Source organism: Schistocerca serialis, chromosome 10 (genome assembly GCF_023864345.2).
Source record: "Schistocerca serialis cubense isolate TAMUIC-IGC-003099 chromosome 10, iqSchSeri2.2, whole genome shotgun sequence".
NCBI classification, from domain to species: domain Eukaryota; kingdom Metazoa; phylum Arthropoda; class Insecta; order Orthoptera; family Acrididae; genus Schistocerca; species Schistocerca serialis.
The window spans coordinates 161,571,851-161,599,657 of NC_064647.1; the positions used below are offsets into that span (position 1 = coordinate 161,571,851).

Here is a 27,807-nt window from a genome sequence, read left to right on the forward strand (position 1 = left end):
AGAAATTATTTTATATAAGGGGTGTTCAAAAAGAAATGATCTGGAGGCATAATTACAGAAACTAGTACCTATATGTTAGACGCATTGACCCTGGCTGTTGAGACACTTGTCCCACTGTGACACAAGGCGGTGAATGGCTGTTTCATAAAATTTCCGGGGCTGCGATGTTAACCAGTTCCGCACGTACAGCTGGACGTTGTCGTAGGTGGTGAATCATTTGCCCCTCAGAGCCTTTTTCAGAGGACTAAAATGGCATAATCACAGGAACAGAGGTCTGGACTGTATGGAGGGTGGCCAAAAACTTCCCATTTGAATTTCTGCAGGAGTGCCGCGACTGTGTTGGCTGTATGAGGCTTTGTATTGTCATGGAGCAGAGTGACTCCACGGGTGACATTGCCTGGCCATTTTGATTTGATCGCTTGGTGAAGGGTGGTCAAGGTTTGCGAATAACACTGGGCATTCACTGTTGTCCCGTGCTTCAGGAAGTGAATCAGGAGGAGGCCATTTTGGTCGAAGAAGAAGATCAGCATAACCTTTCCTGCACTTGTTTGGATGGCCTTGGCTTTTTTGGTGGTGGTGGTCATCGATGCTTCCACTGGAGATTTTGTCATTTTGATTCTGGTTTGAAATGATGACACCACGACTCATCTCCAGCCACCACGACTCATCTCAGGAACGCATTCCCTTCCTGAACATAGCACTGCAGATGAGCAAGATAGTGGGCCATTCGACATGATTCGTAGTGTGGTTGAAGGCCGTGGGGCACCCATTGGGCACACACTTTGCGCATATGGAGTCGTTCCTTCATAATGGTGTGACCCAACCACGACGGCTATGGCTTTGACTGTCACTCGGCAGTCCTGGCTAATGAGTGCATCCACCAGCTGGTCGATGGTAATGCAGTGTGATGCTCCAGATCGTGCATCATCGGCTAATGACACCTGTTCTTCCATGAAGCGCTTGTGCCATGCCTTGACCCTTGCAAGGGACATGCAGTGTTTGCTGTACACGTGTGACATTTGTCGGTGAATGTCCGTTGCTACTACTCCTTCCACTGTCAGAAAACACATGACCATTTGACAAGTCCACGTCACTGTTTGCAATGCGACTGGCAGTGTTGGACGATTGATGCATGCTGCTGCTAGCTCTGTATAGTCACATGACGTGCATGTGCCCTCTAGCAACAGACTGAACTTCCATGCTGTGGTCAGAACCACACCTCGTTACACATGCCACAATATTACCCTCCTGTCACTGGTTTGCGCATTCCTGACTCCAGCTCGTTTCTTTTTGAATGCCCCTTATACTTTTCAATTCTTTTAAAACATGTTATATTAAAACAATTATTTACATAATTTTTTTCCACAGTTTCTGTATTTGTTTAAAAATTTGCCATAACATTCTAAAAGTAGACATCTGCTGCCTGTGAGGATAATCAGGCTTTAATGCTTCTTTCACCTCGTCATCTGTTGTGAAGTGCGTACCACCGAGAAACTCCTTTAGGTAGTGGAGCAGGTGAAAATCGCGTGGACAGTCAGTTTGTATCTGAAAGATCTGATCAGATTTTTACTGTGAATGGCAGAATGGCATCTGGCATTGTTGTGCTGTAAAAAAACTCCAGCCACGTCACTTATCGTGTGCTGCACGTTGAATTAGAGTCAGGGTAGTGCAGTATACAGCTGCATTTGTTATTGTCCCATGCTGCATAAATTTGACTAACTAGACTTGTGTCCATCCCAAAACATGGTTGCCATAAACTTTCATGTTGAGATTGTTTGTGTGGTCTCAACTTTGACTGGTGATACCTCTATAAGCCATTCTTTTGACTGACATTTGGGATCTGGGGTCATGTGAGAAATCCATGTCTTGTTCCCTGTGACAGTGTTCTCTAAATTTGATCACCTTGCTAATGATATTGGCCCAAAAAATCAAGAGCACAAACCATTGTTTCCATTTCTTGTTTCTTAATAATATCTTTATTTATTACTGAGTCTGGAATTACCATTTTAAAATAAATGTGTGTAATTGCAAAAGGGAACCAATTGTAACTGATTACGGCCCCGTCCACAATCGTAACCAAATCCTGCGTTCCTTGACTACCAGGTTTCAGTACATTGTGAATTTCTTCATAATACACTATGTGATCAAAAGTATCCGGACACCTGGCTGAAAATGACTTACAAGTTCGTGGCGCCCTCCATCAATAATGCTGGAATTCAGTATGGTGTTGGTCCACCCTTAGCCTTGATGACAGCTTCCACTCTGCCAGGCATATGTTCAGTCAGCTGCTGGAAGGTTTCGTGGGGAATGGCAGCCCATTCTTCACGGAGTGCTGCACTGAGGAGAGATATTGATGTTGGTCGGTGAGGCCTGGCACGAAGTCGGCATTCCAAAACATTTCAAAGGTGCTCTATAGGATGCAGGTCAGGACTCTGTGCAGCCCAGTTCATTACTGGGATATTATTGTCATGTAACCACTCCGCCACAGGCCGTGCGTTATGAACAGGTGCTCAATTGTGTTGAAAGATGCAGTTGTCATCTATGAATTGCTCTTCAACAGTGGGATGCAAGAAGGTGCTTAAAACATCAGTGTACGCCTGTGCTGTGATAGTGCCACACAAAACAAGGGCTGCAAGCTCCCTCCATGAAAAACACGACCACTCCATAACCACCCACCACCTCTGAATTTTACTGTTGGCATTACACACGCTGGCAGATTAAGTTCACCGGGCATTTGCCATACCCACACCCTGCCACATTGTGTACCGTGATTCATCACTCCACACAACGTTTTTCCACTGTTCAACCGGCCAATGTTAACGCTCCTTACACCAAGCGAGGTGTCGCTGGGTATTTACCAGCATGATGTGTGGCTTTTGAGCAGCCACTCACCCATGAAATCAAAGTTTTCTCACCTCCTGCCTAACTGTCATAGTACTTGCAGTGGATCATGATGCAGTTTGGAATTCCTGTGTAATGGTCTGGATAGATGTCTGCCTATTACACATTATGACACTCTTCAACTGTCGGCATTCTCTCTCAGTCAACAGACGAGGTCGGTCTGAACAGTGGACGTAGGGATGTTTAGGAGTGTAGAAGTCTTGCGTACAGACGTGTGACACCCAATCACCTGACCATGTTCAAAGTCCGTGAGTTTCGCGGAATGCCACATACTAATCTCTCATGATGTCTAACAACTACTGAGGTCGCTGATATGAAGTGCCTAGCAGTAGGTGGCAGCACAATGCACTTAATACGAAAAATGTATGATTTTTGGGGATGTCCGGACACTTTTGATCACATAGTGTATATGTACGCTTACATTTTCTAGTGATTGTCTCATTTTGTTTCCAGGTGAAACCAGCTGGGGGTGACAAAGTAGCTATTCTCGATGCCATCAACAGGCAAATTTCTCCACTGGAGCTCATTCCGTATTTTGTAAGTTCGTAGTTGTGGGACAGTACTGTCTTTTCCACAAACTTTTTGTTTTAATGTTATGCTTAGCACAAATCTTTAAATGGTATACAGAAATGTTTGTACCCTACATCCAGCCAGCAGTGTGTAATGTTTGTTGTCAGGTGCTTTCTCCCAGTCCATTCATGACCTTGATTTAAAAGTTTAAGACTAACTCATGAAAAGACACCCATCGTGTATGCCAGTGCTGACTCACTTGTCTTATCAAGAGGACACAGAATATAGTTATGGAACTCAACCTGTCTGAAACTCCAGCAATTTTATTTGCTAATAAAAGACTCTACCCATTTTTTACGAAAATTTCTTTGTCTTTTAATTGTAATCTAGATACAAATAGCATTCTCTTCATGTGCAAAGAATTTGAATATAACACTGGACTGTCACATAATTCAATACAGGCATGTAAGATACTTTTAGACCAAAAGTGTGGCATCTGGGCTACGCACGGTGCTAATTTGTAGTCTGCTGTTTAATAATCGGGGAGTTCTTGTGCAGACATTGCAGTATCTCTATTTCCTTACGAAATTTGTTTATTCAAAAGGAATAACAGCATCCATTCAGCAAACATTAGACAAGTGATCTACGTGCAGGAAACATATGATTGCCTATCGTTCAGAATGTTTCATTTCTTCTACTATAACTAAAGACAGTCGGTGACAAATTGCATATTTTTTAGCCAGAGTAGAAGACTCTTCAGTAGGCAAACTCTTTGTATTCTGTGCAGTAATATCTGATGTTTTAACTGCATTTCATAGTAAAGTGGATAATATTTTAGATGTATTATTTTTATAATATATTGTGGAGTAGATAGTCTTGTTCTTCCATAATGTTAGTACCTCTTATTTTTACAGTTTTGCATGGAGCGTGGACATATAACATTCCTAGTGAATAACTGCAGTGCTGCACTGGCAGCATTGTTCAAACAGAACCTGAGAGTGCCATTTTATCCTTTTAAGGTAAGTTTTTCATGGCTTTTGGTATGCTATTAGTATGTAAAACTGTTTGTGGATTCTTTGTATAAATTGCTCTTAGTGAATTTAAGCTCTGAAAAAATTCCAAGCTGCTTGTAAAATACCTGCATTGTCTCAACTGGAAATGCTACTGCTTAAATGTAATCAGTGTTTGACAGTTTAAAAAATTCTATTGGTCAATTTTGACAGTTATGCCAATGTATAAAAAGCAGTCAGTGCATGCTAGTCCACAATATAAATTCCTGGTATGGATTGCAGGAAACATTTGAAAGCCTACCATGTTAACCTACCCACTCACCTAGTAATCCATTTTGCTCTAAATCCTCCTCATCAAAAGGGTGGTGCAGTGGACAGACACTTGGACTTGCATACCGAACAGTGTTGGTTCAAATCTCGATCCATCCATCCATCCAAATTTAGACGTACTCTGTTTTCCCCAAGTCAGTTCAGGCAAATGCTGTCAGGACACAGCTAGTTTTGTTTGCCATCTTTCCACAATCCGAACTTATGCTTAGTCTATAATGATCCCATTCTCAACAGGTTACTTAACCTTGATCGTCCTTCCTTTCTTGAGGTCCCTCACAGTGGTCCTCTAGCCTAGGGATTCTCAAACTTTGTTGTTGGTGACTCCTCCTTACAGGTGCATTTCTTCAGGAACCCCAGTCACTGTCGCAAATGTAATTAGTACTATCGACATATAGGAACAATGGCTATTATAGTTTTTACACATATTTTTCCACACAGGCACTGCACAATCAGCCCTTCTTGCTGAAACTTTATTGTGTAACTTCTTACGCATAAACAGTATTTGAGGAAAAAACACTTGAACTAGTTAAATATTTGTTGATAAGAACTGTGATTAAAATGGTGTATTAAAGCACCTACAGTGGAAACAAAGAAGAAAACGGAATAGGTAATTTGCACGCTGAAACACTGTATAAACACTGGCCTTTGTTATATAGAATTCTGTATATGCATATGCTGAAGCACTGTGGAAACACTAGCCTGTATTGTATAGAATTCTGTGTATTGTGCACTAAACTTTTATCTGAGTAACTTGCTGGACCACTGAATACGAGGAGTCACAAAATGTTACTAACCATTTGTATACTGCTTCTGTAAACATCAGTACAGTTAGTCTGTAGAGCAACAGTTGGAACTTAGTAGAGTTCCTCCAATATGCCAGCAATGAAACATTGGTCAAAATGGAAATAACAGAGTTGCCAGGTGCCACAACAAAACAGATGTGATCATTAATCACTACTGATGACAGTGTCCAGTGGAGGAGCCCCTGATTTCAAAATACAGTATATATTGAAACTAAGATAGGCGAATGCAATAAATGGTATGAAAGCTGTAAGAATTTTATAGAGACATTTCAAGATAGTTGGAGAAGTTGCTAGCAGGTGGTACTGTGATCACAGTATGTGTGCCTACATATGGGGTACCTCACGTGAGAGTGATCAGTTCCACTGTTGAAACCTGAAAGGAGCTTAGTGTACTAAAGGAAGAGGTCAGAATCACGTATTCCATTGAACAATGTGTTTTTCTGGTAGTGGAATACCACTGGTTAGAATACAGTCTTGCAGCAAGGAGGCACAGTTTACTATTCCAAATGGACTGAACATGAGAATCATTCGCAGGCTCTTCACCAAATTCCAATAGACAGGCAGCATGGCTGATGATGTAAAGGGGAATGTTGGCCCCAGGCAAACTTGGGTTACTCCTGAAAATGTCGCCACAGTTTCTGGAATTATTTGGAAAACTCCAAGGAAATACACTCCTGGAAATTGAAAAAAGAACACCGTGAATTCATTGTCCCAGGAAGGGGAAACTTTATTGACACATTCCTGTGGTCAGATACATCACATGATCACACTGACAGAACCACAGGCACATAGACACAGGCAACAGAGCATGCACAATGTCGGCACTAGTACAGTGTATATCAACCTTTCGCAGCAATGCAGGCTGCTATTCTCCCATGGAGACGATCGTAGAGATGTTGGATGTAGTCCTGTGGAACTGCTTGCCATGCCATTTCCACCTGGCGCCTCAGTTGGACCAGCGTTCGTGCTGGACGTGCAGACCGTGTGAGACGACGCTTCATCCAGTCCCAAACATGCTCAATGGGGGACAGATCTGGAGATCTTGCTGGCCAGGGTAGTTGACTTACACCTTCTAGAGCACGTTGGGTGGCACGGGATACATGCAGACGTGCATTGCCCTGTTGGAACAGCAAGTTCCCTTGCCGGTCTAGGAATGGTAGAACGATGGGTTCGATGACGGTTTGCATGTACCGTGCACTATTCAGTGTCCCCTCGATGATCACCAGTGGTGTACGGCCAGTGTAGGAGATCGCTCCCCACACCATGATGCCGGGTGTTGGCCCTGTGTGCCTCGGTCGTATGCAGTCCTGATTGTGGCGCTCACCTGCACGGCGCCAAACATGCATACGACCATCATTGGCACCAAGGCAGAAGCGACTCTCATCGCTGAAGATGACACGTCTCCATTCGTCCCTCCATTCACGCCTGTCGCGACACCACTGGAGGCGGGCTGCACGATGTTGGGGCGTGAGCGGAAGACAGCCTAACGGTGTGCGGGACCGTAGCCCAGCTTCATGGAGACGGTTGCGAATGGCCCTTGCCGATACCCCAGGAGCAACAGTGTCCCTAATTTGCTGGGAAGTGGCGGTGAGGTCCCCTACGGCACTGCGTAGGATCCTACGGTCTTGGCGTGCATCCGTGCGTCGCTGCGGTCCGGTCCCAGGTCGACGGGCACGTGCACCTTCCGCCGACCACTGGCGACAACATCGATGTACTGTGGAGACCTCACGCCCCACGTGTTGAGCAATTCGGCGGTACGTCCACCCGGCCTCCCGCATGCCCACTATACGCCCTCGCTCAAAGTCCGTCAACTGCACATACGGTTCATGTCCACGCTGTCGCGGCATGCTACCAGTGTTAAAGACTGCGATGGAGCTCCGGCAAACTGGCTGACACTGACGGCGGCGGTGCACAAATGCTGCGCAGCTAGCGCCATTCGACGGCCAACACCGCGGTTCCTGGTGTGTCCGCTGTGCCGTGCGTGTGATCATTGCTTGTACAGCCCTCTCGCAGTGTCCGGAGCAAGTATGGTGGGTCTGACACACCGGTGTCAATGTGTTCTTTTTTCCATTTCCAGGAGTGTACTTATGAAGAATTCGAGTGGAGAAGAGTTTGAAGGGTTTCAGCATGCAGAAACTACAGACAGAGCCTATACATTTCTGTTCAAAATCAAAAATTGGTTGACAGAGGGCTGACTTTGCAAACCAGATTCTCACAGTGATTAATTATGAAGGATTTGATGTTGGCTGCATCTGGTTCACAGATAGAGCACACTTCTATCTGAATGAATAGAAAAAAAGAGGAGATTTTGGGGTTTAAAAAATCCCCATTTGTCTGAAGCAAAACCACTGTATTTTCCTAAATTTACTGTTTAGGCTGCAGTATGCAGCAGTAGCATTATTTACCCTTTTCTAACATGAGAAACAATCACTAGTGAATATAATAATATTATAAAAGGGAAAGTTGCCACTCACCATATAGCAGAGATGCTGAGTTGCAGATAGAGACAACAAAATACTGCCACAAATAAAGCTCTCTGCTGGTAAGGCCTTCGTCAAAAATACACACAGTGCAGTGCGGCTTCAGTTGCCTACGACAGCATTCATGTGTGTGTGTGTGTGTCGTGTGTGTGTGTGTGTGTGTGTGTGTGTGTGTGTGTGTGAGAGAGAGAGAGAGATCTATTTTTGACGAAAGCCTCACTGGCTGAAAGCTTTATTTGTGACAGTCTTTATGTTGTGCCTGTGCCTATCCTTCCCACCCCTCCTACCATGGTATTCCGCCGTCCACCGACCCTACACAATATACTCATCCATCCTTACACAACCCCTTCTCCCAATCCCTTACCTCATGGCTCATACCCCTGTAGTAGGCCTAGATGCAAGATCTGTCCCATACATCCTCCTACCACCACCTACTCCAGTCCAGTCACTAACATCACCTATCCCATTAAAGGCAGGGCTACCTGTGAAACCAGTCATGTGATTTACAAGCTAAGCTGCAACCTCTGTGCTGCATTCTATGTAGGCATGACAACCAACGAGCTGTCTGTCTGCATGAACGGCCACCAACAAACTGTGGCCAAAAAAAGTGTATCACCCTGTTGCTGAACATGCTGCCAAACTTGATATCCCTCATCTCAATGACTGCTTCACAGCCTGTGCCATGTGGATCCTTCCCACCAATACCAGCTTTTCTCAATTGCGCAGGTGGGAACTTTCTCTGCAATACATCCTACGTTCCCCTAACCCTCCTGGCCTCAACCTCCGTCAGTTACTGTTCTCACCCCTCCAGCCTCCTCCCTGTTCCTATTCCAGCACTACACAGCAGTCATTTCACCACCACACCCAGTCTTTTAATTTCTTTTTATTTCTTTTATTTGTCTCCTTTCCACTACTTACCCCCTCCCGCCCTCCGCACCTTCTCTCCCGCCCTCCGCACCTTCTCTCCCGCCCTCCGCACCTTCTCTCCCGCCCTCCGCACCTTCTCTCCCGCCCTCCGTCTAAAATGCAACACTTCACTGTCCGCCACTCCCACCATACTATCCCTCCTTACCTCCACCCAGTCGCCACTCCCCTCATGCACTAGTGCTGCTATTCGCAGTGTGGTTTCAGCTCTCTGAGACTGCAGATGTGTGTGCAAGTTGCGTTTACGTGAGTGTGTTTGTGTGCGTGTGTGTATGTGTGTCTACTGCTGACAAAAAGCTTTAATTGTGTGAATCTTTTTGTTGTGCCTATCGCGACTCGGCATCTCCGCTACATGGTTAGTAGCAACTTTCCTTCTCTGGTATTGTCACATCCTTGTTACCAAGATACGGAACACTGAGACAATACCTGCAGATCTGCGTGACACTGCTATTATTAGGATATTCAAAAAAGTCGATCGGACACATTGTGGAAACTACCGAGGAATATCACTACTCTCAACAGCTGGAAAGATCCTTGCTAGAATTCTCTCCAACCAACTGGTTCCTCTGGCTGAAAAAAACCCTACCTGAAACTCAGTGCGGCTTTAGACCTAATCGGGGCATGGTCGATATGATTTTCAGTGCAAGGCAAATGCAAGAAAAATCTAAAGAACAGAACCAGCCCCTGTACATGGTATTTGACCTTGTAAAAGCCTTTCACTCTGTTAATCAAGAAGCACTCGGGAAAATTCTGGCATCAAATCGATGTCCTGGAAAATTAATCAAAATACTTCATGACAACATGAATGCCGCTGTCCTTGCCAGCAATGGACACGGGGAAATGTTTTAAGATTACCACAGGAGTCAAGCAGGGATGTGTTATTGCACATAGCCTATTCTAGACATTTGTGGAAACCATACTTCACCTTGTTAAGGAAAACCTACTGTTGGGTGTTGGAATAGCGTATAGGACTGATGGTAAGCTATTCAACGTTAGCAGACTCGGAGCTAATATAACAACAGCTGTCATTGAACTTACACTGATGATAACATTATCTTGACAAACACAGTAGAGGATCTACAAACCACCCTAAATGCATTCAGTCTGGCATACAAATCCATTGGTCTAGAGCTTAATGCAGACAAAATGAATGTCCTCTGTCAGCCAGCCCCAGATTCCACTACAGCTGCTCCAGTTATCACAGTTGATGGAACACCTCTAGGGATTGTAGAGTATTTTCCATGTCTGGGAAGCCATCTTTATGCAAAATCAAACATAGATGCAGAAATTTAATACTGACTAAATTGTGCAAGTACTTCATATGGTTGTCTTTTGTAAAAAGTGTTTGATAACCATGATTTGAGTGTTAAAACTAAGCTTACAGTCTTCAATGCCATTATCGTGCCTACACTTCATTATGAACGTGAAACCTGGACCACCTGCAGGCCTCTCTTAAAGTCCTTAAAAAAATACAACCAACATTGCCTAAGGAGAATATTGAAACTAAAGTGGCAGGATCGGTGAACAAACAACACCATTTTGGAAGAAACGAACTCCACCAGCATTGAAGCAAAAATTGTCATACACCAATTTCATTGGGCTGGTCATATCATCCAGATGCCAAGCTCCTGTCTCCCTAAGCAAATCATATTCTCCTAATTGAAGGATAGCCAATGCAATAAGGGATGGCAAACAAAATGATATAAAGATGTCCTCAAGTCAACTATGACAAAATGTCAAATAAACACAAATGATTGGGAAACTGCAGCTCTAGATAGTCCAAGTGGTGATAAATTGTTCACCAAGGAACACTTCATTTTGAAAAGCAGAGACAATTGCAGGAGAATTGGAAGAGAGATCGCAGAAGAAAATAAAAGCTCTTGAGAGGAACAAATCTGTTACACCGTTCAGTCAACACTAACTGGGTATGCCATTACTGCAGGAAAATCTGTGGCTCCAGAATAGGACTGTTTAGCCACCAAAGGATCCACAGATAGCGCTACTAAAAGTCATTTCATAATGAGTAAATTACTGTGACGATGATATTAATGACCCTACAGACATTATTAATAGTAAAATCGGGCTTTTTGCAGATGATGCAGTAATCTTTACTGAAGTAATATCTGAGAGAAGCTGCATAAATATTCAGTCATATCTTGATAATATTTCAACATGGTGCAGAGATTGGCAACTTGCTCTGAATGTTCAGAAATGTAAAATTTTGCAATTCACAAAACAAAAAAACGTAACATCGAATGACTATATCAGTAAGTCACAGATGGAACTGGCCAGTTCACACAAATTCCTGGTATTTGTAGTTTGTAGGGATATGAAATGTAGTGATCTCATAGGTTCAGTCATGGGTAAAGCAGGTGATAGACGTCAGTTTATTGGTAGGATACTGGCAAAGTACTATCAATCTAGAAAGGAGATTGCTTAAAAATCACTTGTGTTGACCCATTCTAGACCCTTCCTCAGGGGAGCTGGACCCATACCAAATAGGTTTGGTTGACCTTGGGAGAGTGGCACTTAAATGTTGAGAGAACTAAACTGGCAGACTCCTGCACTATGCCAAGAAAGCTTACTTATGAAGTTTCAATAACCAGCTTTAAATGACGACTTCAGGAGTGTACTGCAACCCCTTACCTGTCATTCCTGCAGGGATCGTGAGGAAAAGGTTAGAAGAATTACAGCATGCACATAGGCATGTAAGCACTCATTCTTCCCATGCTTTATACGCGAATGGAATGTGAAGAAATCCTAATAACTGGTACAGTGGGGCTTACCCTCTTCCATGTACTTAACATACATTTGCACAGTATAGTTGTAGATGTAGAACCACTTAAATTAGTTTAGTTTGCCTGTCTGTGAAGTAATCACTTGCTGTGTTGTTTTCTTCTTTCACACAATTTTTATAGTTTTCTCTTTGCTATCTAATACATCTTTTTAATGACAGCAACGTGAATTGGTACTCCAGCTTCATTCCAAGAAAGTGAACCTCTCTGCAGTTCTGCAGAAAATTATCAGTAAAAGGCTAAATTCTGAGAAAACGGTCTTAGACCTGTCAAACCTGAATAGCATTCCTGGTAAGTATATGTCTTCAACATACATGTTAATGATAAGAGCTGTGCGTAAATTTCGTGCACTTTATGGGTGCACTTTTCAGTAAAATTTATGTTTTTTCTAGAAGATGATGGTAAACTCACAGTGGCTTGTGCTGTAGGTATTACATGCTTCATGTCTCTCTTTATTACATAGGTAGTTTATCAGGAACTTTTACATTCTGAACTTTCCTATGGTTCTTCCCCTGAATATATACTCATTGAGAGATGGACAGCCGTGAAATATTAGTGTGTCTAATCTCACCAAATAAAATTAATCAAGACAACTCTGGTTGCTTTGGAGCAATGCAGATGATGGAGAACTGGTACCAGATAGTTAAATGACCATCCAGTGCTGATGTAAACCATTTCAGTGAAATGGTGTGTGTGTACCTGTCAGTTATTTGGAATTGGCGCTTTAAGTGTGTCGATGTGGAGAAGTGGCAAAATGGCAGAGGCAAGTTACCATGTTTTGAAGTGCCCATTGCTGTACGGCGAATGAAGTTGTCCATTCTATTGGAGGGTTGTCCAACATGTCTAAAAGGAATGGTGTACCACAAAGCCACATAACACAGTGCAAGAACAGTAGTCGTAACGAGATCCTAACTAAAGGTACTGTAGATGAGTGTCACACCTTATCTATGACTGTCGATTTCAAATCCTACAGGAAATGCTGCTGTCAGTGAATACGGGTTCATCTCAACCAGTTTCCAAGTTAATGTAGTATAGGGAACTTCAGGCAGTGGAGATCTGGAGTTGGGTGCCTCACAAAAAGCCATTGCTTCCAGCGACACATAAAGTTATGGGTCTTCAGCGGTTGAAACATCCATCCGAAATTTATAGTACAAGAAACAGGCCTGGGATATTGCTATTAGGAAAACTAAGGGTGCAAATGCCCATGGGGGTCAATTCGAGAAGGTGATATGCACCCTTACTGCTCAATTGAGATGGCGAGATTGTGTGTGTTTGTGTTTATGGAAATATATATGAGAATGATAATTGAATTGTGAAACACTACGTTTCAGTAATAATAGTTATAGGTAAAGGGAAATTATGTTCTATTTGGTACTGTGCGGTGATGGATGGTAAAGGGAAATTACGCTACATTTGGTTTGGTGCGGTGATTTATGTTGGAGATATACCCGGGGACGCCAGATGACTGCTTGTGATGTCAAAGCAGGCAGGGGCTCAGAGTCTGCAGGGCAGTGCAGTGTGCCATGGAGCTTCATCCGTGACGAAGTTCCACGATTGTGAGACTTGGTAACTTGGGAGACCTATAGATAACACAGTACCGAATTGGACTCAGAAGCACATTGAGAGTCAGTTCTTGTTATTGCTTGTAAAAAATTATTGTCAATCAGAAGTTAAGCCAATTTGTAATTATGACAATAAACACTCTTTGTGAACCTACTAGCACATTTCACGACATAATAGTAGTTATTTCACATGAAAAGTCTTGTGGAATGTGGAGCCCTCCGAAAAGAGTAAGAAGATCTCACCGAGAAGAAGAGAACCCTCGCAAAACTTTTCCCAGGTGGTTTCTAAAAACAAAGATGCAGATATTCATACTAAGTTATGATCACTTTCATGGGATATGATCAAGTCTGATTCTGCAATTAAATTCCACTTACACATAAAAAAAAACTTTTATCTAAAGGTATGCTACATAGCAACTTGTGTGCTTACTGTACAACAGCCAGACTAAAAAAGACGCCACAGAATGGTGAGAACAAATGAAATACAGTATTATCTGTTTTATAGGAAAAGATGTACAGAGTTCATTTCATGTGACTTTTTTAGCAAGTCCCTAACCAAACAACTGTATTATGATATTAATTACAAAATTTATTTTACACAGAAGAACAAAAACAGTAATTCACCACATATCACAGTATTAATAGATTTCTATTAATTTCCACCTCACACTTCAGATAGTTATGAAGTTACACGGGAGCAATACATATTTTTATGGCTAGCACATGCTACACTATATGGGCCAAATGATGCAGAAAGTAGACTGGAGCATGTTTTGTGGTTTGATAAGTCATTCTTTCTAAATGACTCGGTGTTGAATGTGTTCAAATGTGTCAGTGGCCCAGTGAGACTGTTACCCACAGTTTGTGTAGGGTGTAGTTGAGGTCCTACCAGCAACAGTCGGTTACGGGATCAACGACTCTGGGTTTCCCGAGCTGGGGACTGCCTAACTCCACCAGACCTTTTCTGTCTTAAATTCTGAGCATAACTGACACAGTACCATTAGGTGTAGCGCTGGGATGCTACACTTGGAACCGAAATCTTTCAGAAGCCGTCAACAACGAACCTGAAACCTCAATCCCATATTGCTGCACACCATCAAAAGGACTAAACCATCCTCTCTACCCGTGCGAGCAGCTTCTTCCATAAGAGAGAAAAAACATCACACAGAAAGTCATTCAAAATCAAAGAAAGCAGCAGCTATACCTTCGGATTGGCGAGTACTTTCCCTTTCCAATGGCGATTTTACTATCGAGGAGATAGATATTGGCGCAGAGGAACCAGAGAGCCAGGCACCATCTAACATTTCTCCTGGTCCATCGACAGGAGGATGAGGATACTCTTCGCTAATCAATGGCTTACCCAGGGACTTCTATGTCACAGTGGAACTTAAACGGATACATCACATTTGGAAGAACTTCAGCTCCTGGCCCAGGAGAGACTGTTTTGCATCCGTTTACAAGAAACTCTTTTAATGTCACTGACATACCTGCATTAAGGGGCTACCGCCCTTACAGGAAGGACGATGTTACTAGAGACATGGCTAAGGGTGGTGCGGCTGTTTTCGTCGATGTTTGATGCCACTACCCTCCTGTCCTATTTACTGTGGCCTTACAACCAGTTGCAGTGGAACTTCTCACACCGATTAAAATCACAATTTGTGCTTCGTATGTTCCACCTCACAACCCGTTGGATGCAGTGATAGAACTCTTCCAGGCACTTCCGTGCTCATTTCTCCTCGTGTGGGACATCAGTGCACACAGTGTGCTGTGAGGCTCAGCTATCACGTGCCCCATGGTTCAAATTATTGAGTGCCTTGTCCATTCAGAGAATATTTGGATTTTGAACTATGGTCAGATGAGATACTCTCCCACAGCTTCGAGGTTATCTTAAACCGTCAACCTTTGTTTTTGCTCAGTTTCATTGGGAAGTGGCCACAGATTTGTATTCCAGTGACTACTTTCTGGTGTGGATTGCCCTTCCAACTCAGACAGTGGTTGACAGGATACCACGAAGGTGGACAGTTCGTAGGGCAAATTGGTTACGATGAAGGCAGCAGGCTGTCTTCGTACGACAGGGCTGTGCCCAGGACGTGGTACACTGTACCACGTGCGAGATCCGACGAGTTGCTGCGGATCCGTTCCCCAGTCTAGCAACCACCTCAGGTGACAATCTGTCCTTCGGTGGAGTGACAAATGTCGCCCAGTAGTCGGAACTGGGCAGAAATTCAAACACCACTGAACTACAGAAAACCTTCATGCCTTCAGATCTGAGGGTGCACAAGTGAGGCAAGTGTTAAGGGGAGCCAGAATGATGAAAATGGAAAAATTAACATTTTTAGGGTTTTTTCATTATAAAATTACTTGGAGTTTCCTTATTAAAACTAATCAAGTTTCAATCTTCTAAGTGAATTCTAAGTGTGTTTTCTATCATTTCAAAGTTGATGCACCACGCTGTGTAGATGGTTGTAGCGAGTTGGCATGTTACCTGTGATGACACTGCTCGCTGTCTTTAGGCAGCATTTCTTGGTGAAATTTTCCAGTGTTTTGTTTTCCAACGTTGAAGGCCTTGATCTCTGTGACAAGTGAATTGTTGATTTGTGAAGTTTGCTTTGTGTTTTTTGTTAGGCTAGCTCAGCAATTTTTCATATTTGACAAATTTTTCTTGTATCTGTTTTACGTATTATAATGTATTTTGCCAAGTTTGCAAAGAAAGAGGTCTCGAATTGAAAATAATTTCACACATTGGTTTGGCATGTAAAATGTTATTGAAGTGTGACAGATGTGGTGGAGAGGTTTCATTGTATATTTCTAATACAAGGGTAATTCCAAAAGTAAGGTCTCCTATTTTTTTTATAAGTATGTAGACCTGTTTATTTCTACAATTGTTTACATCAGATTACTGCTTGAACATTTAGCTATTTTTCAACATAATCACAATTTCTGTCAATGCATTTTTGTAGACGCTGTGGCAGTTTTTGTATGCCCATGTCATACCAGCTCACTGCCATGCTGTTCAGAAAGTTATGAACCTCTTCTTTCACCTCGTCGTTGGAGCTGAATCACTTTCCGGCTAAATGTTCTTTTAACCTAAGGAACTGGTGATAGTCACTGGGCGCCAAGTCAGGACTATAGGGTGGGTGGGTGATTATGTTCCACTGAAACAGTGGAGCAACGGTTTGCCGAGCGATGTGTGGGCGAGCATTGTCATGGAGAATGTGTGCGCCCTTGCTCAACATTCCTCTTCTCCGGTTCTGAATTGCCCATTTGACTTGTTTCAGAGTCTAACAGTACCTGTCAACGTTAATTGTGATTATGTTGAAAAATAGCCAACTGTTCAAGGTGTAAACTGATGTAAACCATTGTAGAAATAAACAGGTCTATGTACTTATTAAAAAAAATGGGAGACCTTACTTTTGGGATTACTCTCGTAGTATTCCTGGTAATGGTAATAGTGGAAAGAAGTTGTATGACATAAATGTTAGGCTAGTCTAAGGCTTTTGTTGCATAGGAATGGGCAGTGCTGCAGGAACAATGTTATGTGGAATTATGAACTTGCCAAAATCACCAAGTTTGGATTTAATATGAATTGATGGTATCTTCTGCTGAAGATGTTGCACAAGCATCAATGAAGAAAGCAGTTGAAGAGGCTGTGGCTGATAATGGAAATTAAGATTTAACTGTTGCTTTATGTGGGTCATGGCAACATAGAGGCCATAAATCTCTAAATGGAGTTGTGACAGCTACCAGTGGAGACAGTTGCAAAGTCATTGATGTTGCTATTCTCTCCAAACATTGGAAATGTAAAGGCAATACCAAGGAGGAACATAATGAAGGTTTTGAAGCAAATTTTCGAGGTACAGGTGGAGCGATCGAAGTAGAGGGAGTGAAAAACTTTTTTTTCCAGATCAGAGGAGTGGTATAATGTACAATATGCTAACTGTCTAAGGGATGGTGATTCTAAGGGATATAAAATAGGAGAAGAATGACAATGAAATTCACATTAAAAAACAGGAATACATCAGACGTGTGTAGAAGCACATGGGGGCTCGCTTGTGCAAACTGAAGCAGACATTAGGAGCCCTGAAGCTTAGCAATGGTAAGACCCTTGGAGGAAGATGGAGATTGACAGGTGAAACAATTGACAGATTATAGAGGTTTTATGGTTGTGCAATTAGGCAAAATACAGGAAGCACTGAGCATATGAAGAAAGCAGTATGGGCATTATTTTTTCATACTGCACCAACAAATGAGCACCCACAACATGCACTATGTCCCACAGGTGATGACTCGTGGTGTAAGTACCAATCAGGAAAGGAATATGACCATAAAAACAGTTTGCCAGGTGCTGTAATTAATGTAATTAAGCCCATATTCAGAGATTTGTCACAGCCAAATTTATTGGAAAAGTACCTGCATGGGAAAACACAAAATTCCAATGAAAGTGTGGACAGTTTAATTTGGATTAGGATTCCACAAACAGTTGCAACATACAATGCTGGAAACATTATAAAATGTGATGTGATGAAAGGTTTAGGTTTCCAGCCATGGGGCACCACCATTTCCACAATGCACCTAATTGATGAAGAAAGACTAAGAGGTGCAGCAAGGAAAATATTATAAAAAGAAGAGCTTGCTGATGATCCAAGTTTAAGAAAAAAATGTTCGTTGTATTTGCTGAAATTAACATGGAGAATATAGAATGTACCAGCTCTCCTTACAAGAACAGAAGAGGAACTCCTGGAAGGAATTTGTGACTTACACTAATTGTTCTACTTCAACTGTGAAGGAAGGTTTGAAACTCGTAAGGTGGATTTTAGTCAAGGCCAGTTCACATCCCCTTGCGACCTCTTATACAGGGTGGTCCATTGATCGTGACCAGGCCAAATATCTCAAGAAATAAGCGTCAAATGAAAAAACTACAGAGAACGAAACTTGTCTAGCTCGAAGGGGGAAACCACATGGCGCTATGGTTGACCCGCTAGATGGCGCTGCCATAGGTTAAACGGATATCAAATGCGTTTTTTAAAATAGGAACCCCCATTTTTATTACATATTCGTGTAGTACGTAAAGGAATATGAATGTTTTAGTTGGAGCACTTTTTTCGCTTTGTGATAGATGGCGCTGTAATATTCACAAACATATGGCTCACAATTTTAGACGAACAGTTGGTAACAGGTAGGTTTTTTAAATTAAAATACAGAACATTTTATTTTGGTTGTTCCAATGTGATACATGTATCTTTGTGAACTTATCATTTCTGAGAACGCATGCTGTTACAGCATGATTACCTGTAAATACCACATTAATGCAATAAATGCTCAAAATGATATCCATCAACCTCAATGCATTTTGCATTACGTGTAACGACATTTCTCTCAACAGCGAGTAGCTCCCCTTTCGTAATGTTCGCACATGCATAGACAATGCACTGACACATTTTGTCAGGCATTGTCGGTGGATCACGATAGAAAATATCCTTCAACTTTCCCCACAGAAATAAATCTGGGGACATCAGATCCGGTGAACGTGCGAGCCATGGTATATGGTGCTTCGATGACCAATCCACCTGTCATGAAATATGCTATTCAATACCGCTTCAACCGCACGTGAGCTATATGCCGGACATCCATCATGTTGGAAGTACATTGCCATTCTGTCATGCAGTGAAACATTCTTGTAGTAACATCGGTAGAACATTACATAGAAAATCAGCATACATTGCACCATTTAGGTTGCCATCAATAAAATGGGGGCCAATTATCCTTCCTCCCATAATGCTGCACCATACATTAACCCGCCAAGGTCGCTGATGTTCGACTTGTCGCAGCCATTGTGGATTTTCCTTTGCCCAATAGTACATATTATGCCGGTTTACGTTACTGCTGTTGGTGAATGACGAGATTCCCGATTCTCTCACAATTTTTCTGCTACTGATGTGTGGATTAGCCGTGACAGCAGCTAAAACACCTACTTGGGCATCATCATTTGTTGCAGGTCGTGGTTGACGTTTCACATGTGGCTGAACACTTCCTGTTTCATTAAATAACATAATTATCCAGCGAATGGTCCGGACACTTGGATGGTGTCGTCCAGGATACTGAGCAGCATACATAGCACACGCCTGTTGGTAATTTTGATCACAATAGCCATACATCAACACAGTATCGACCTTTTCTGCAATTGGTAAACAGTCCATTTTAACACGGGTAATGTATCACTAAGCAAATACCGTCCGCACTGGCGGAATGTTACGTGATACCACGTACTTATACGTTTGTGACTATTACAGTGCCATCTATCAAGAGTGAAAAAACTGGTCCAACTAAAACATTCTTATTTCTTTACATACTACACGAATATGTAATAAAAAATGGGGGTTCCTATTTTAAAAAATGAATTTGATATCCGTTTCACCTATGGCAGCGCCATCTAGCGGGCCAACCATAGTGCCATGTGGTTTCCTCCTTCAAGCTAGACAAGTTTCGTTCTTTGTAGTTTTTTCGTTTGACGCTTATTTTGTGAGACATTTGGCCCAGTCATGATCAATGGACCACCCTGTATACTGTGACATTCAGATAAATTCCTGTGTTCCAGGTGTTCCGTAGGACTGTGGAGATGAGGAGTCTCTGGTTCTTATCATGTAATGTGATGGTCTAGAATCCTAGAATGTTACATTCTAATGGAAGTGAGCCCTCTCCGTGGCCAGAGACACTGCTCCAGGACCTGATCATTCTTTATGCCATGCTTTGTCATCTGCGCCTTAAAGCCAAAAGCAAGCTCCTATCTCGTTTGAATCAGATATAGTTTTTGATCATTCATTGGAAAGAGGCAATATTAACCGCCGCCTTGCCTGGCTCCTCAGATCCCGATGTCATGTGTATCACTCCCTGCGCATTTCAGGTGCTACCAGCATTCTGTCCTAGACAACTTAATTCTGGTGTGTCAACTTAACGAATGAGGACTTTGTGAATGTCTGTTACTTCATATCCATTCCTTCCTTGAGGAGCAGTGCTTCTTGATATTGTATTGGCAATGCCTTCTCTGATTACTATGTTCAGGAGAACAGGGTCCTCCATTGCAGTGTACTCAACTTCAAATTGTTTACATTCACTATCTGGCATCTCCTCCTCAGACAGGAGCCTTGCTAAATGCTCTTTGTTTGTGGATGACTTTGTTGTTTTTTGATCTTCCTTCTATCTTACAGTGACAATGAAGCAACTACAGCTCACCTTCAGGGGGCTGGAAGCTTGGGCAAATGAAACTGGTTTTAGGTTATCACCAGAGAAGACTGTGTGTCAATTTTAACTGCACCTGTCAAAGTTTCAATTGACCAGAACTCACAGTGGGAGCCAGCATTTTACATTTTAAGCAAACTGTGTGCTTTTTGGGCCTATTATTGGACTCGAAACTAATGTGACTCCCACACATTAAAGAATTGAAAACAAAGGACTTAAAATCGTTGAATATTTGAAAATGCCTCAACGAAAATACATGGGTAGTGGACAGCTCCTACCCGCCTCCTGCAGTTTTATATGGCATTTGTCACAGAACACAGATTACAGTAGCACGATTTACGGATCAACCCTTACTTCTTACATCAAGTTGTTAGACTCCATCCACCAGTTGATTCAACTTGTGCGTTAAAGCGACTCCGGCACTGTGGCAACGAAGTGGCCTTTGCTGGGTACCCAGACACATTGGGATATGGGAAAACAGCATAGCTGAAAAAGCCGCCAAAGAAGCGTGTCAGGATGGTGTCGTATGTCAATGTGCTGTCCCCTCCCGTGCTGTCACCTCATTATGTGACAGACATATTGTGCTTCAGTAGGAAACTCAATGATTGGAAGTGATGGAAAACAAACTGCAGTCACTCAAGTTGACCATGGAAGGAAGAGTTGCATGCGAGACTCCTGTCAGAGGATCCACAATTCTATGAAGTTTGTGGTGTACCACTTTTGGTTCTGTGCATTTTGGCTACATGAGTCTTGTGTGCTGGCATCAGGGCAGCGTTCGGTTTGGCTGGAGATCTGCCCACTGTCCTCGCCAATAGAGACCCCAATGTTACATTGGTTCAGAAGTACTGGGAACTGTTGGGCCTCATCCCTAAAGTGCAGGGGAGGAGAAGTGGACTTCAAGGCATAGTAAACTACTCCACATGTGGGGACACTCCTTGTCCCCCCTGCCCACCCTCTCCCCCTCGCTCTGTCGTCGTAACATCCTGTACCACAAGAGGTCCTTTCATTGAGTGTGATATTGCTTCTGTCTTATACATTCTGTACGTAATATTATCTCATTTCCCTGCGATATTGGGCCCTGTTCTTCAGTTGTTCTTCTGCCAAGCAAATTTGCTCATGATTATCACCTAATGTTTATTTCAGTTTGGAATGCTATTTGTGCCAGCTATCGAGCTTCTCTTAGTTTTTTTTGAACCACTGCCTGGCTGTGCCATCAGAGTAAAGTACACGTTTGCCAGACACAGTGTGTCATCCCATCTGTTGTATTTTGCAGCTGGCCAAATCCTTTCAGCTGTTCGTCAGGTCCTGACTGACATCCCTGGACAACAGTGACGGATGCTTGATGTGCAGCTGACTTGCTGTTGTTTCAGAATCTGTTGGTCTCCTGAATATACAGACCTTGGTAACAGTATACTGCTTGTATTCCAGTTCCTGTCTGTGTAGGTGGTAGTGTTCGTGTTGCCTAATTTGAGCCACAGTGATGTAAATGTTTCGGGATACTCGGTGTCTGTACCAAACAATATCACATCGTAATCAGAGTAAAGTCTAAATTTGAAAGTAGGGCAGTCATTGGAGTACAACACTTGGCACTGAAAGCATGTTTATTATGGACATCAGTGTGCAGACATGACAGAACTGAGTCCTAAATGGAGTGTACAGCTACTTGTACAAACATAGACTATTTCAAAATATATGCACATTAAAGGATTAAGGAATTTTGAGAAACTTCTAGAAATGCTAAATACTAAGTAACAAATATTTTGTGGTGGTTTGATTTGAACTGGTACCCTGCAACAGCTGAGCTAACCATCATTCCGCTGCAGCTCACAGAAGTATTCCTTTTATCTTTTGGCCTACCCTTATTTGCCTTTTTCTAGCTTCCCATCTGAGTTCTTAATATTCTTGCAACGGTGTCCCTTTTCCCCAAAGGCCTCTTTAATTTTCCTGTAGACAGCATCTGTCTCTTCCCTAGCCATGCATGCTTTATAGGCCTGCGTTTGTTCTCCAACTATTCCTGCTTTAACACGTGCTAAGTAGATAAAGTTTTCTGTTACCTTTACCATTCCTTTTAGACACTGATGCTACAACAGTCATATGGTCTCACTCTAGTTCCTCCTCTGTGTTAACTGGATCATTAAGTTCTGTGCAACCCAGGAGTGCCAAAAATTGATACTGGATGATAGGAACCAGGTATGTGTTTGTGAGGAGGCGTCATACACTCACCAGGGCATCCTGGCTTCAGATGATGGTGAGGGAGATTAGAGGATGTTGTAGAACACTTCAGCAAAACAGTTGACAAACATCACAATTTCTCATTATTCCATTAGTCTCTAACAATGTGTGTGCTCTCGTCCCAAGTGTTACCTAGCTTCACCCAGTAATGTTCCCTTGTAAGTGTGACAGAGATAGCAGATGGCCCAGGGATGTATAAGTGCAGCTGTAAAGTGGTGTGCCTTCTCAGCGAATGCCAACACGGCCGATGCTGACGTGTCAGCCGACGTGACAGTGGATGGACCGCCAAGAGTCGAACTCCGGACCGGCAGCTGAAGAGCGACGGCAGGCAGAACCTGACAGCATGGAACGTCAAACGGAGGGGCAACTGCAGGATTCCGGTGGCGGAGTCCCTGGAGGTGGCCGAGTGCGGAGCTGCCGTGTGTTCAGAGTGGGCAGTGTTCAGAGGTTAATAGCCCATTGATAGCTGCATTGACTCTGTGGCCAAATCTGACACGGACTGGGCATCATGACATTGGCAAGCTGTCTGAAAGATGACTGGATGTCTTTGGGAGTTGGGAGCTGTCTGGTATTGAAAGAGGCAGAAGGAATAACACTCACATTCCTCCACATCAATGAACCTTCTGGCTCCCTCAGAAGATTCCTGAAAGGGGTCAGTTTCCCAGACCCGGCCGTAGCCTCGCGAAGTGTATGGTGCAGAAGTGACCGGCCTCTGCCGAGTTGTTGTCCCGACACATTGTCGACTCGCGGCGGCTGTGCCCTAGATACGGCTCTGTGCACTGGCTGTGGTCTGTGCTGTAACAGTTCGCCGAGAGATGAAAGATATTACTCTTACGTGTTCTGATAACTCAACATCAGAACCTTTACACTAAATTTATCAGCTGCCTCTGAAGGTTGAGCTCATCTGATATTATTGACCATTTAAGAGATTATTAAGGAAAAAAAAAGTGTCAGCAGTTACTTCATTTATTGTACAGTAATGTTCATTTATTGTAAAATAATGGAGTGTCCACATATTTTATGGATTGAACAGTCTTTATGTAGCTTTTTGCATTAATTGTTGTTTCTCTACTTTTTTTAGAGTATCAGCAAGTGATGTACGACCCATCAAAAAGCTCTCATTTACAGCAGCAGTTGCTGAAAAATGCACAGGTAATGGCTCCGAACCTCATCAGCCTCTGCCTAGCAGGAAATGAGCTGTCGACACTGAGCCACCTCACCCCAGTCTTTGCGGATAAAACCAAATGGAGGTCACTAAAAGTATTAGATCTGATGGACAACGAGGTAAGTGACCACTGATTTTTATTCGTTTATCATGACACTGGAACATCATGGACACAGGACAGACACAGACTCAGAGAGAGAGAGAGAGAGAGAGAGAGAGAGAGAGAGAGAGAGTATTTGTAGCTTTCAGGCCTAAGCCTGCAGAAGCATTGGAATTGGAAGGCACATATAGGCTTTATAGAAAACAAATTGAATAACTTAACTGGCGGCAGTAGCAAACACACACAAAAGGTAAGGAAGTGTTCAAGATTTTGGAGCCAGTGGCTCCTTCTGGCAGAAGGTATGAAGGGGAAGGAAGAGGGATGAAGAAAAAAGGAATGGCAAGGTTTAGGAAATGGGGAGAATTACAGAAAAGTCGCCCAGAACCCCAGGTCGGCGGAGACTTACCAGACGGAATGAGAAGGAAAAACTTATTGTTGCGGAATGCACAAAATGAGATTTGAAAAACTAAAAGCTTAAAGGTGGAAGATATGGTAATAAGCAAGAAAGAGATTACTGACCAAACATTGTGCGAGAGTTAATGAGAGTGGAAAGCTACTTACAGTAAACATGTTGTGAGGGTAGGGGATAGGGAAAAAATACAGGTCAGAAAATAAGCTCAAATGGAGTGGGAAAGAAATTGTTACTGAAAAGGAATGCTGAATCTGAAGAATTTTAAATAAATTAAGGCCAGGTGGGAGGCAAGAACTGGGGACAATCACAATTTATTGTTTGATATCTTAGAGGCGGCTTTTCTGGGATCCATAAGCCTTCAGCCACTGGTTTGGTAAAGGTGCATTGATCTGTACCATATAGACTCATGATGAAGCTAATCTGTTAACACTTTTGGAATCTCTAAATACACTCTTCCAATGATCATTTTCTGAATAGCATGTCATTTTTTCTTGGTGTTGACCTTATCCTCACCAAGGGTAAGCTAAACTCTTCTGTTCTCATTAAACCTACTAACAAACAACAGTACTCACAGTTGACATCATTTCCATGTTAATTCTCATCTCAGCCTTCCCTGAATGTAATTCTTACCAGCCAAGCCCAAAAGCAATTGTCCAGGCCATCACCTCCAATCCTGGTTCAATTGAGCCCTCCAAAAAGCTAAGTGGGACTAAACCTCTTATCACTCTGTATTTCCTAGTCTTGAATTATTAATAAACTAATTCGACAAGGCTATGATTTCCTAAAATTGTGCCTTTAAATGAGTTCCATTCTGTCAGGCATTTTGCCCACTGAACTTTTCGTCGTCCCCTCTAATCTCCACAATATCCTGGTCAGGCCCTATGCTCCTTGTGCACCCTCTTCCCTACCCCACAACTCCTGTCCCTGTGACCGCTGTAAGACTTGCCCTGTGCACCATCCTCCCAACACCTTTACCAGGCCTGCAACTTCCAAAACATACATACACCATCTGAGGGAGAGTCATCTGTGAAATGTCACATGTATACTAGCTGCTATGGAATCATTGTTCGACCTTCTGTTTTGATATGACTACCACCAAGTTATCAGTTAGGACGAATGGACGTAGAGAGGGTGTGTGCTGGAAACACACAATGTCCCATTGCAGAGCATGCTCTACAACATGACAGTCATGATCTTGGTGCCTGTTGCACCACCCATGCCATGTGACACCAGTTTCTAAGAACTCGGCAGTTGGAAACTGGCGTTACAACATATCCTTCTCTCACCACCATCTGGCCTTAATTTGTGTTAATTTCTTTGGACTCAGCATTCCTTCTCAGTAACTATTCCTTTCTTCACTCCCCTTTAGCTTTCAGTATATTTTATTTTCTGACCTGTCAGTTATTTCCCCTTCAGCCTACCCCCAACCATATTTAACGTACTTAGCTTTCTGCTATTATCATCTTGTGCACCATATTTTGTTAGTAATTTCTGTCTCGTTTATTACCCTATCTTCCACATTTAAGCTCTCAGGTTTTCAAATCTCAGCTGGTGCAGTCCCCAACAATGTCTTTCCTTATAATCTCATCTGGTAAGTCTTCCCTGACCTGAGGTTCTGGGAAAGTTTTCCGTAATGACAAAAACATGAATGTAACAACAAATAAGCACACATTGCCAGCCTAGTGTAACTTATGAACTGGCTACAAACGGCTAGACATGTGGCATGGGCTTAAGAAATTCTCGGCAATTCTCCATATTCCCAAAAGCTCACAAGTCCTCCTTCATCCATCTTTCATCCCCTTCAACTCTTCCGTGAGAAGGAGCCACTGGCTCCAAAAGCTTGCACAATTCCTTATATGTATTTACTCCTGCTGTCACTTAGTGAGTAGATTTTTTTTATCTATCCAGTCATATTTTCAAAAACTGATTAGTTTTTATATCATATGTTTTGTCTGGTGTCCATAAGTACAAGAAAAATAGTGTATCACAACTACTTTGTGTCAGTTATTAGGTGTTGTGTAATCTTATGGGGAAATTCAACTGACATTAGACTTCTAACACTTCAAAAAAGAAACATCAGAAACTTGTGTAACCCATAAAGAGATTCGTGTCGCCCACTATTTAAAAAAATTAAGTAACACAACCATTCCATCCTCATACATGTACGGGGGGCGGGGGGTCTCCTGCCTACTAGGCAGATGCTGTGACCATGAAGCCATCCAGACATAGGGGTCATTGCAACTGCTGCACCCACTACCCTTAAACGCCTCCCATCAAAGTTAAATTATCAACTAATCCACTACTACTAATGTAGTGTGCCTCACCCATTATCCTCATTACACCCAGTATTTTGCCTATTCTCGTAAGCTGTGTGCATCTACACTGAAGAGATCGTTGGCCATCTTGTCTCAATTGTATACATATCTGGTGTCTTAGTTCATAATGGTCCTTGTATCAAAATAGTACTGTTCTTTTGGATATGTCCGTGCAGTTGCAGTGTTTACTGTGTCTGGATGGCTCAGTGATCAGAGCGTCTGCCTAGTAAGAGGAGACCCGAGTTTAAATCCTGTTTCGGCACAAAATTATAACTGTCTTGATTTCAGTCAATGCCCACCTGCTGTCAACATTTGTAATTCCTTTGTGTCTAAAAACATATATTTTTTGTAGGGCATCTTGTGTATTGTGTACCTTCACCAAACTGTCATTGTGGCATAGATAGGCCACTCATTAACTAGAAGCTGGCTGTAAAAAGCATCAGCAACCTAGACACATAGTTGCTTCGGACTGTGACCATGGGAAAGACACCAAAAGTGTTTTTTCTTATTATCTTTAACTTACAGGACTTGAAATTGAAGTGTTAATGTCGTCAACAAGCAATACATGTAAAAAGGGAACAACATGTTTAGAAATCCAGTTCTCAGAAATAGCTGAAAATGCTACAGCCTGGCTGGTCACCAGGAAATTAATAAAGTTGCAGTTCCCAAAATGAAATGCGCTCTTTCACTGCGTCTAAAAAAAAGACATCATTGTGCATCCTTAAACTTGGAGAATGTTTAAATCTGATGATTGTTTTGTAGTTACCATGTATATGTACATGAATAGTCTTATCCCAGCCAAGTTCTATGAGAAAAGAGTTGTTAATGTGCAGTAGTATGTCCTACTTGATGTTCATTGTAACTGGAATGGTTTTCAGATCCAGACAGCTGGTGTGCTGCCGACCTTTAATTCTCTGCCTATCACAGAATTTTACTTGCACAAAAATCCTGTGTGTGGGAAATATAAAACACGTGAGGCGTACACGAGGTTAGTGATATTTGTTTCTCCTTTATCTCGAAATATTTGGCAGT

At 42.6% G+C, this 27,807-nt stretch overlaps 1 protein-coding gene across 1 annotated transcript in view; it reads left to right on the forward strand.

The window, feature by feature from the left end:
* LOC126425315 (nuclear RNA export factor 1-like) overlaps nt 1–27,807 on the forward strand; it is a 128,070-nt gene that overhangs the window by 18,859 nt on the left and 81,404 nt on the right. Inside the window, exons 4-8 of the mRNA XM_050088295.1 lie at nt 3,355–3,438; nt 4,326–4,430; nt 11,915–12,044; nt 23,865–24,067; nt 27,654–27,763. Of these exons, the coding sequence (XP_049944252.1) occupies nt 3,355–3,438; nt 4,326–4,430; nt 11,915–12,044; nt 23,865–24,067; nt 27,654–27,763 (632 nt within the window). The remainder of the gene's footprint in view (nt 1–3,354; nt 3,439–4,325; nt 4,431–11,914; nt 12,045–23,864; nt 24,068–27,653; nt 27,764–27,807) is intronic.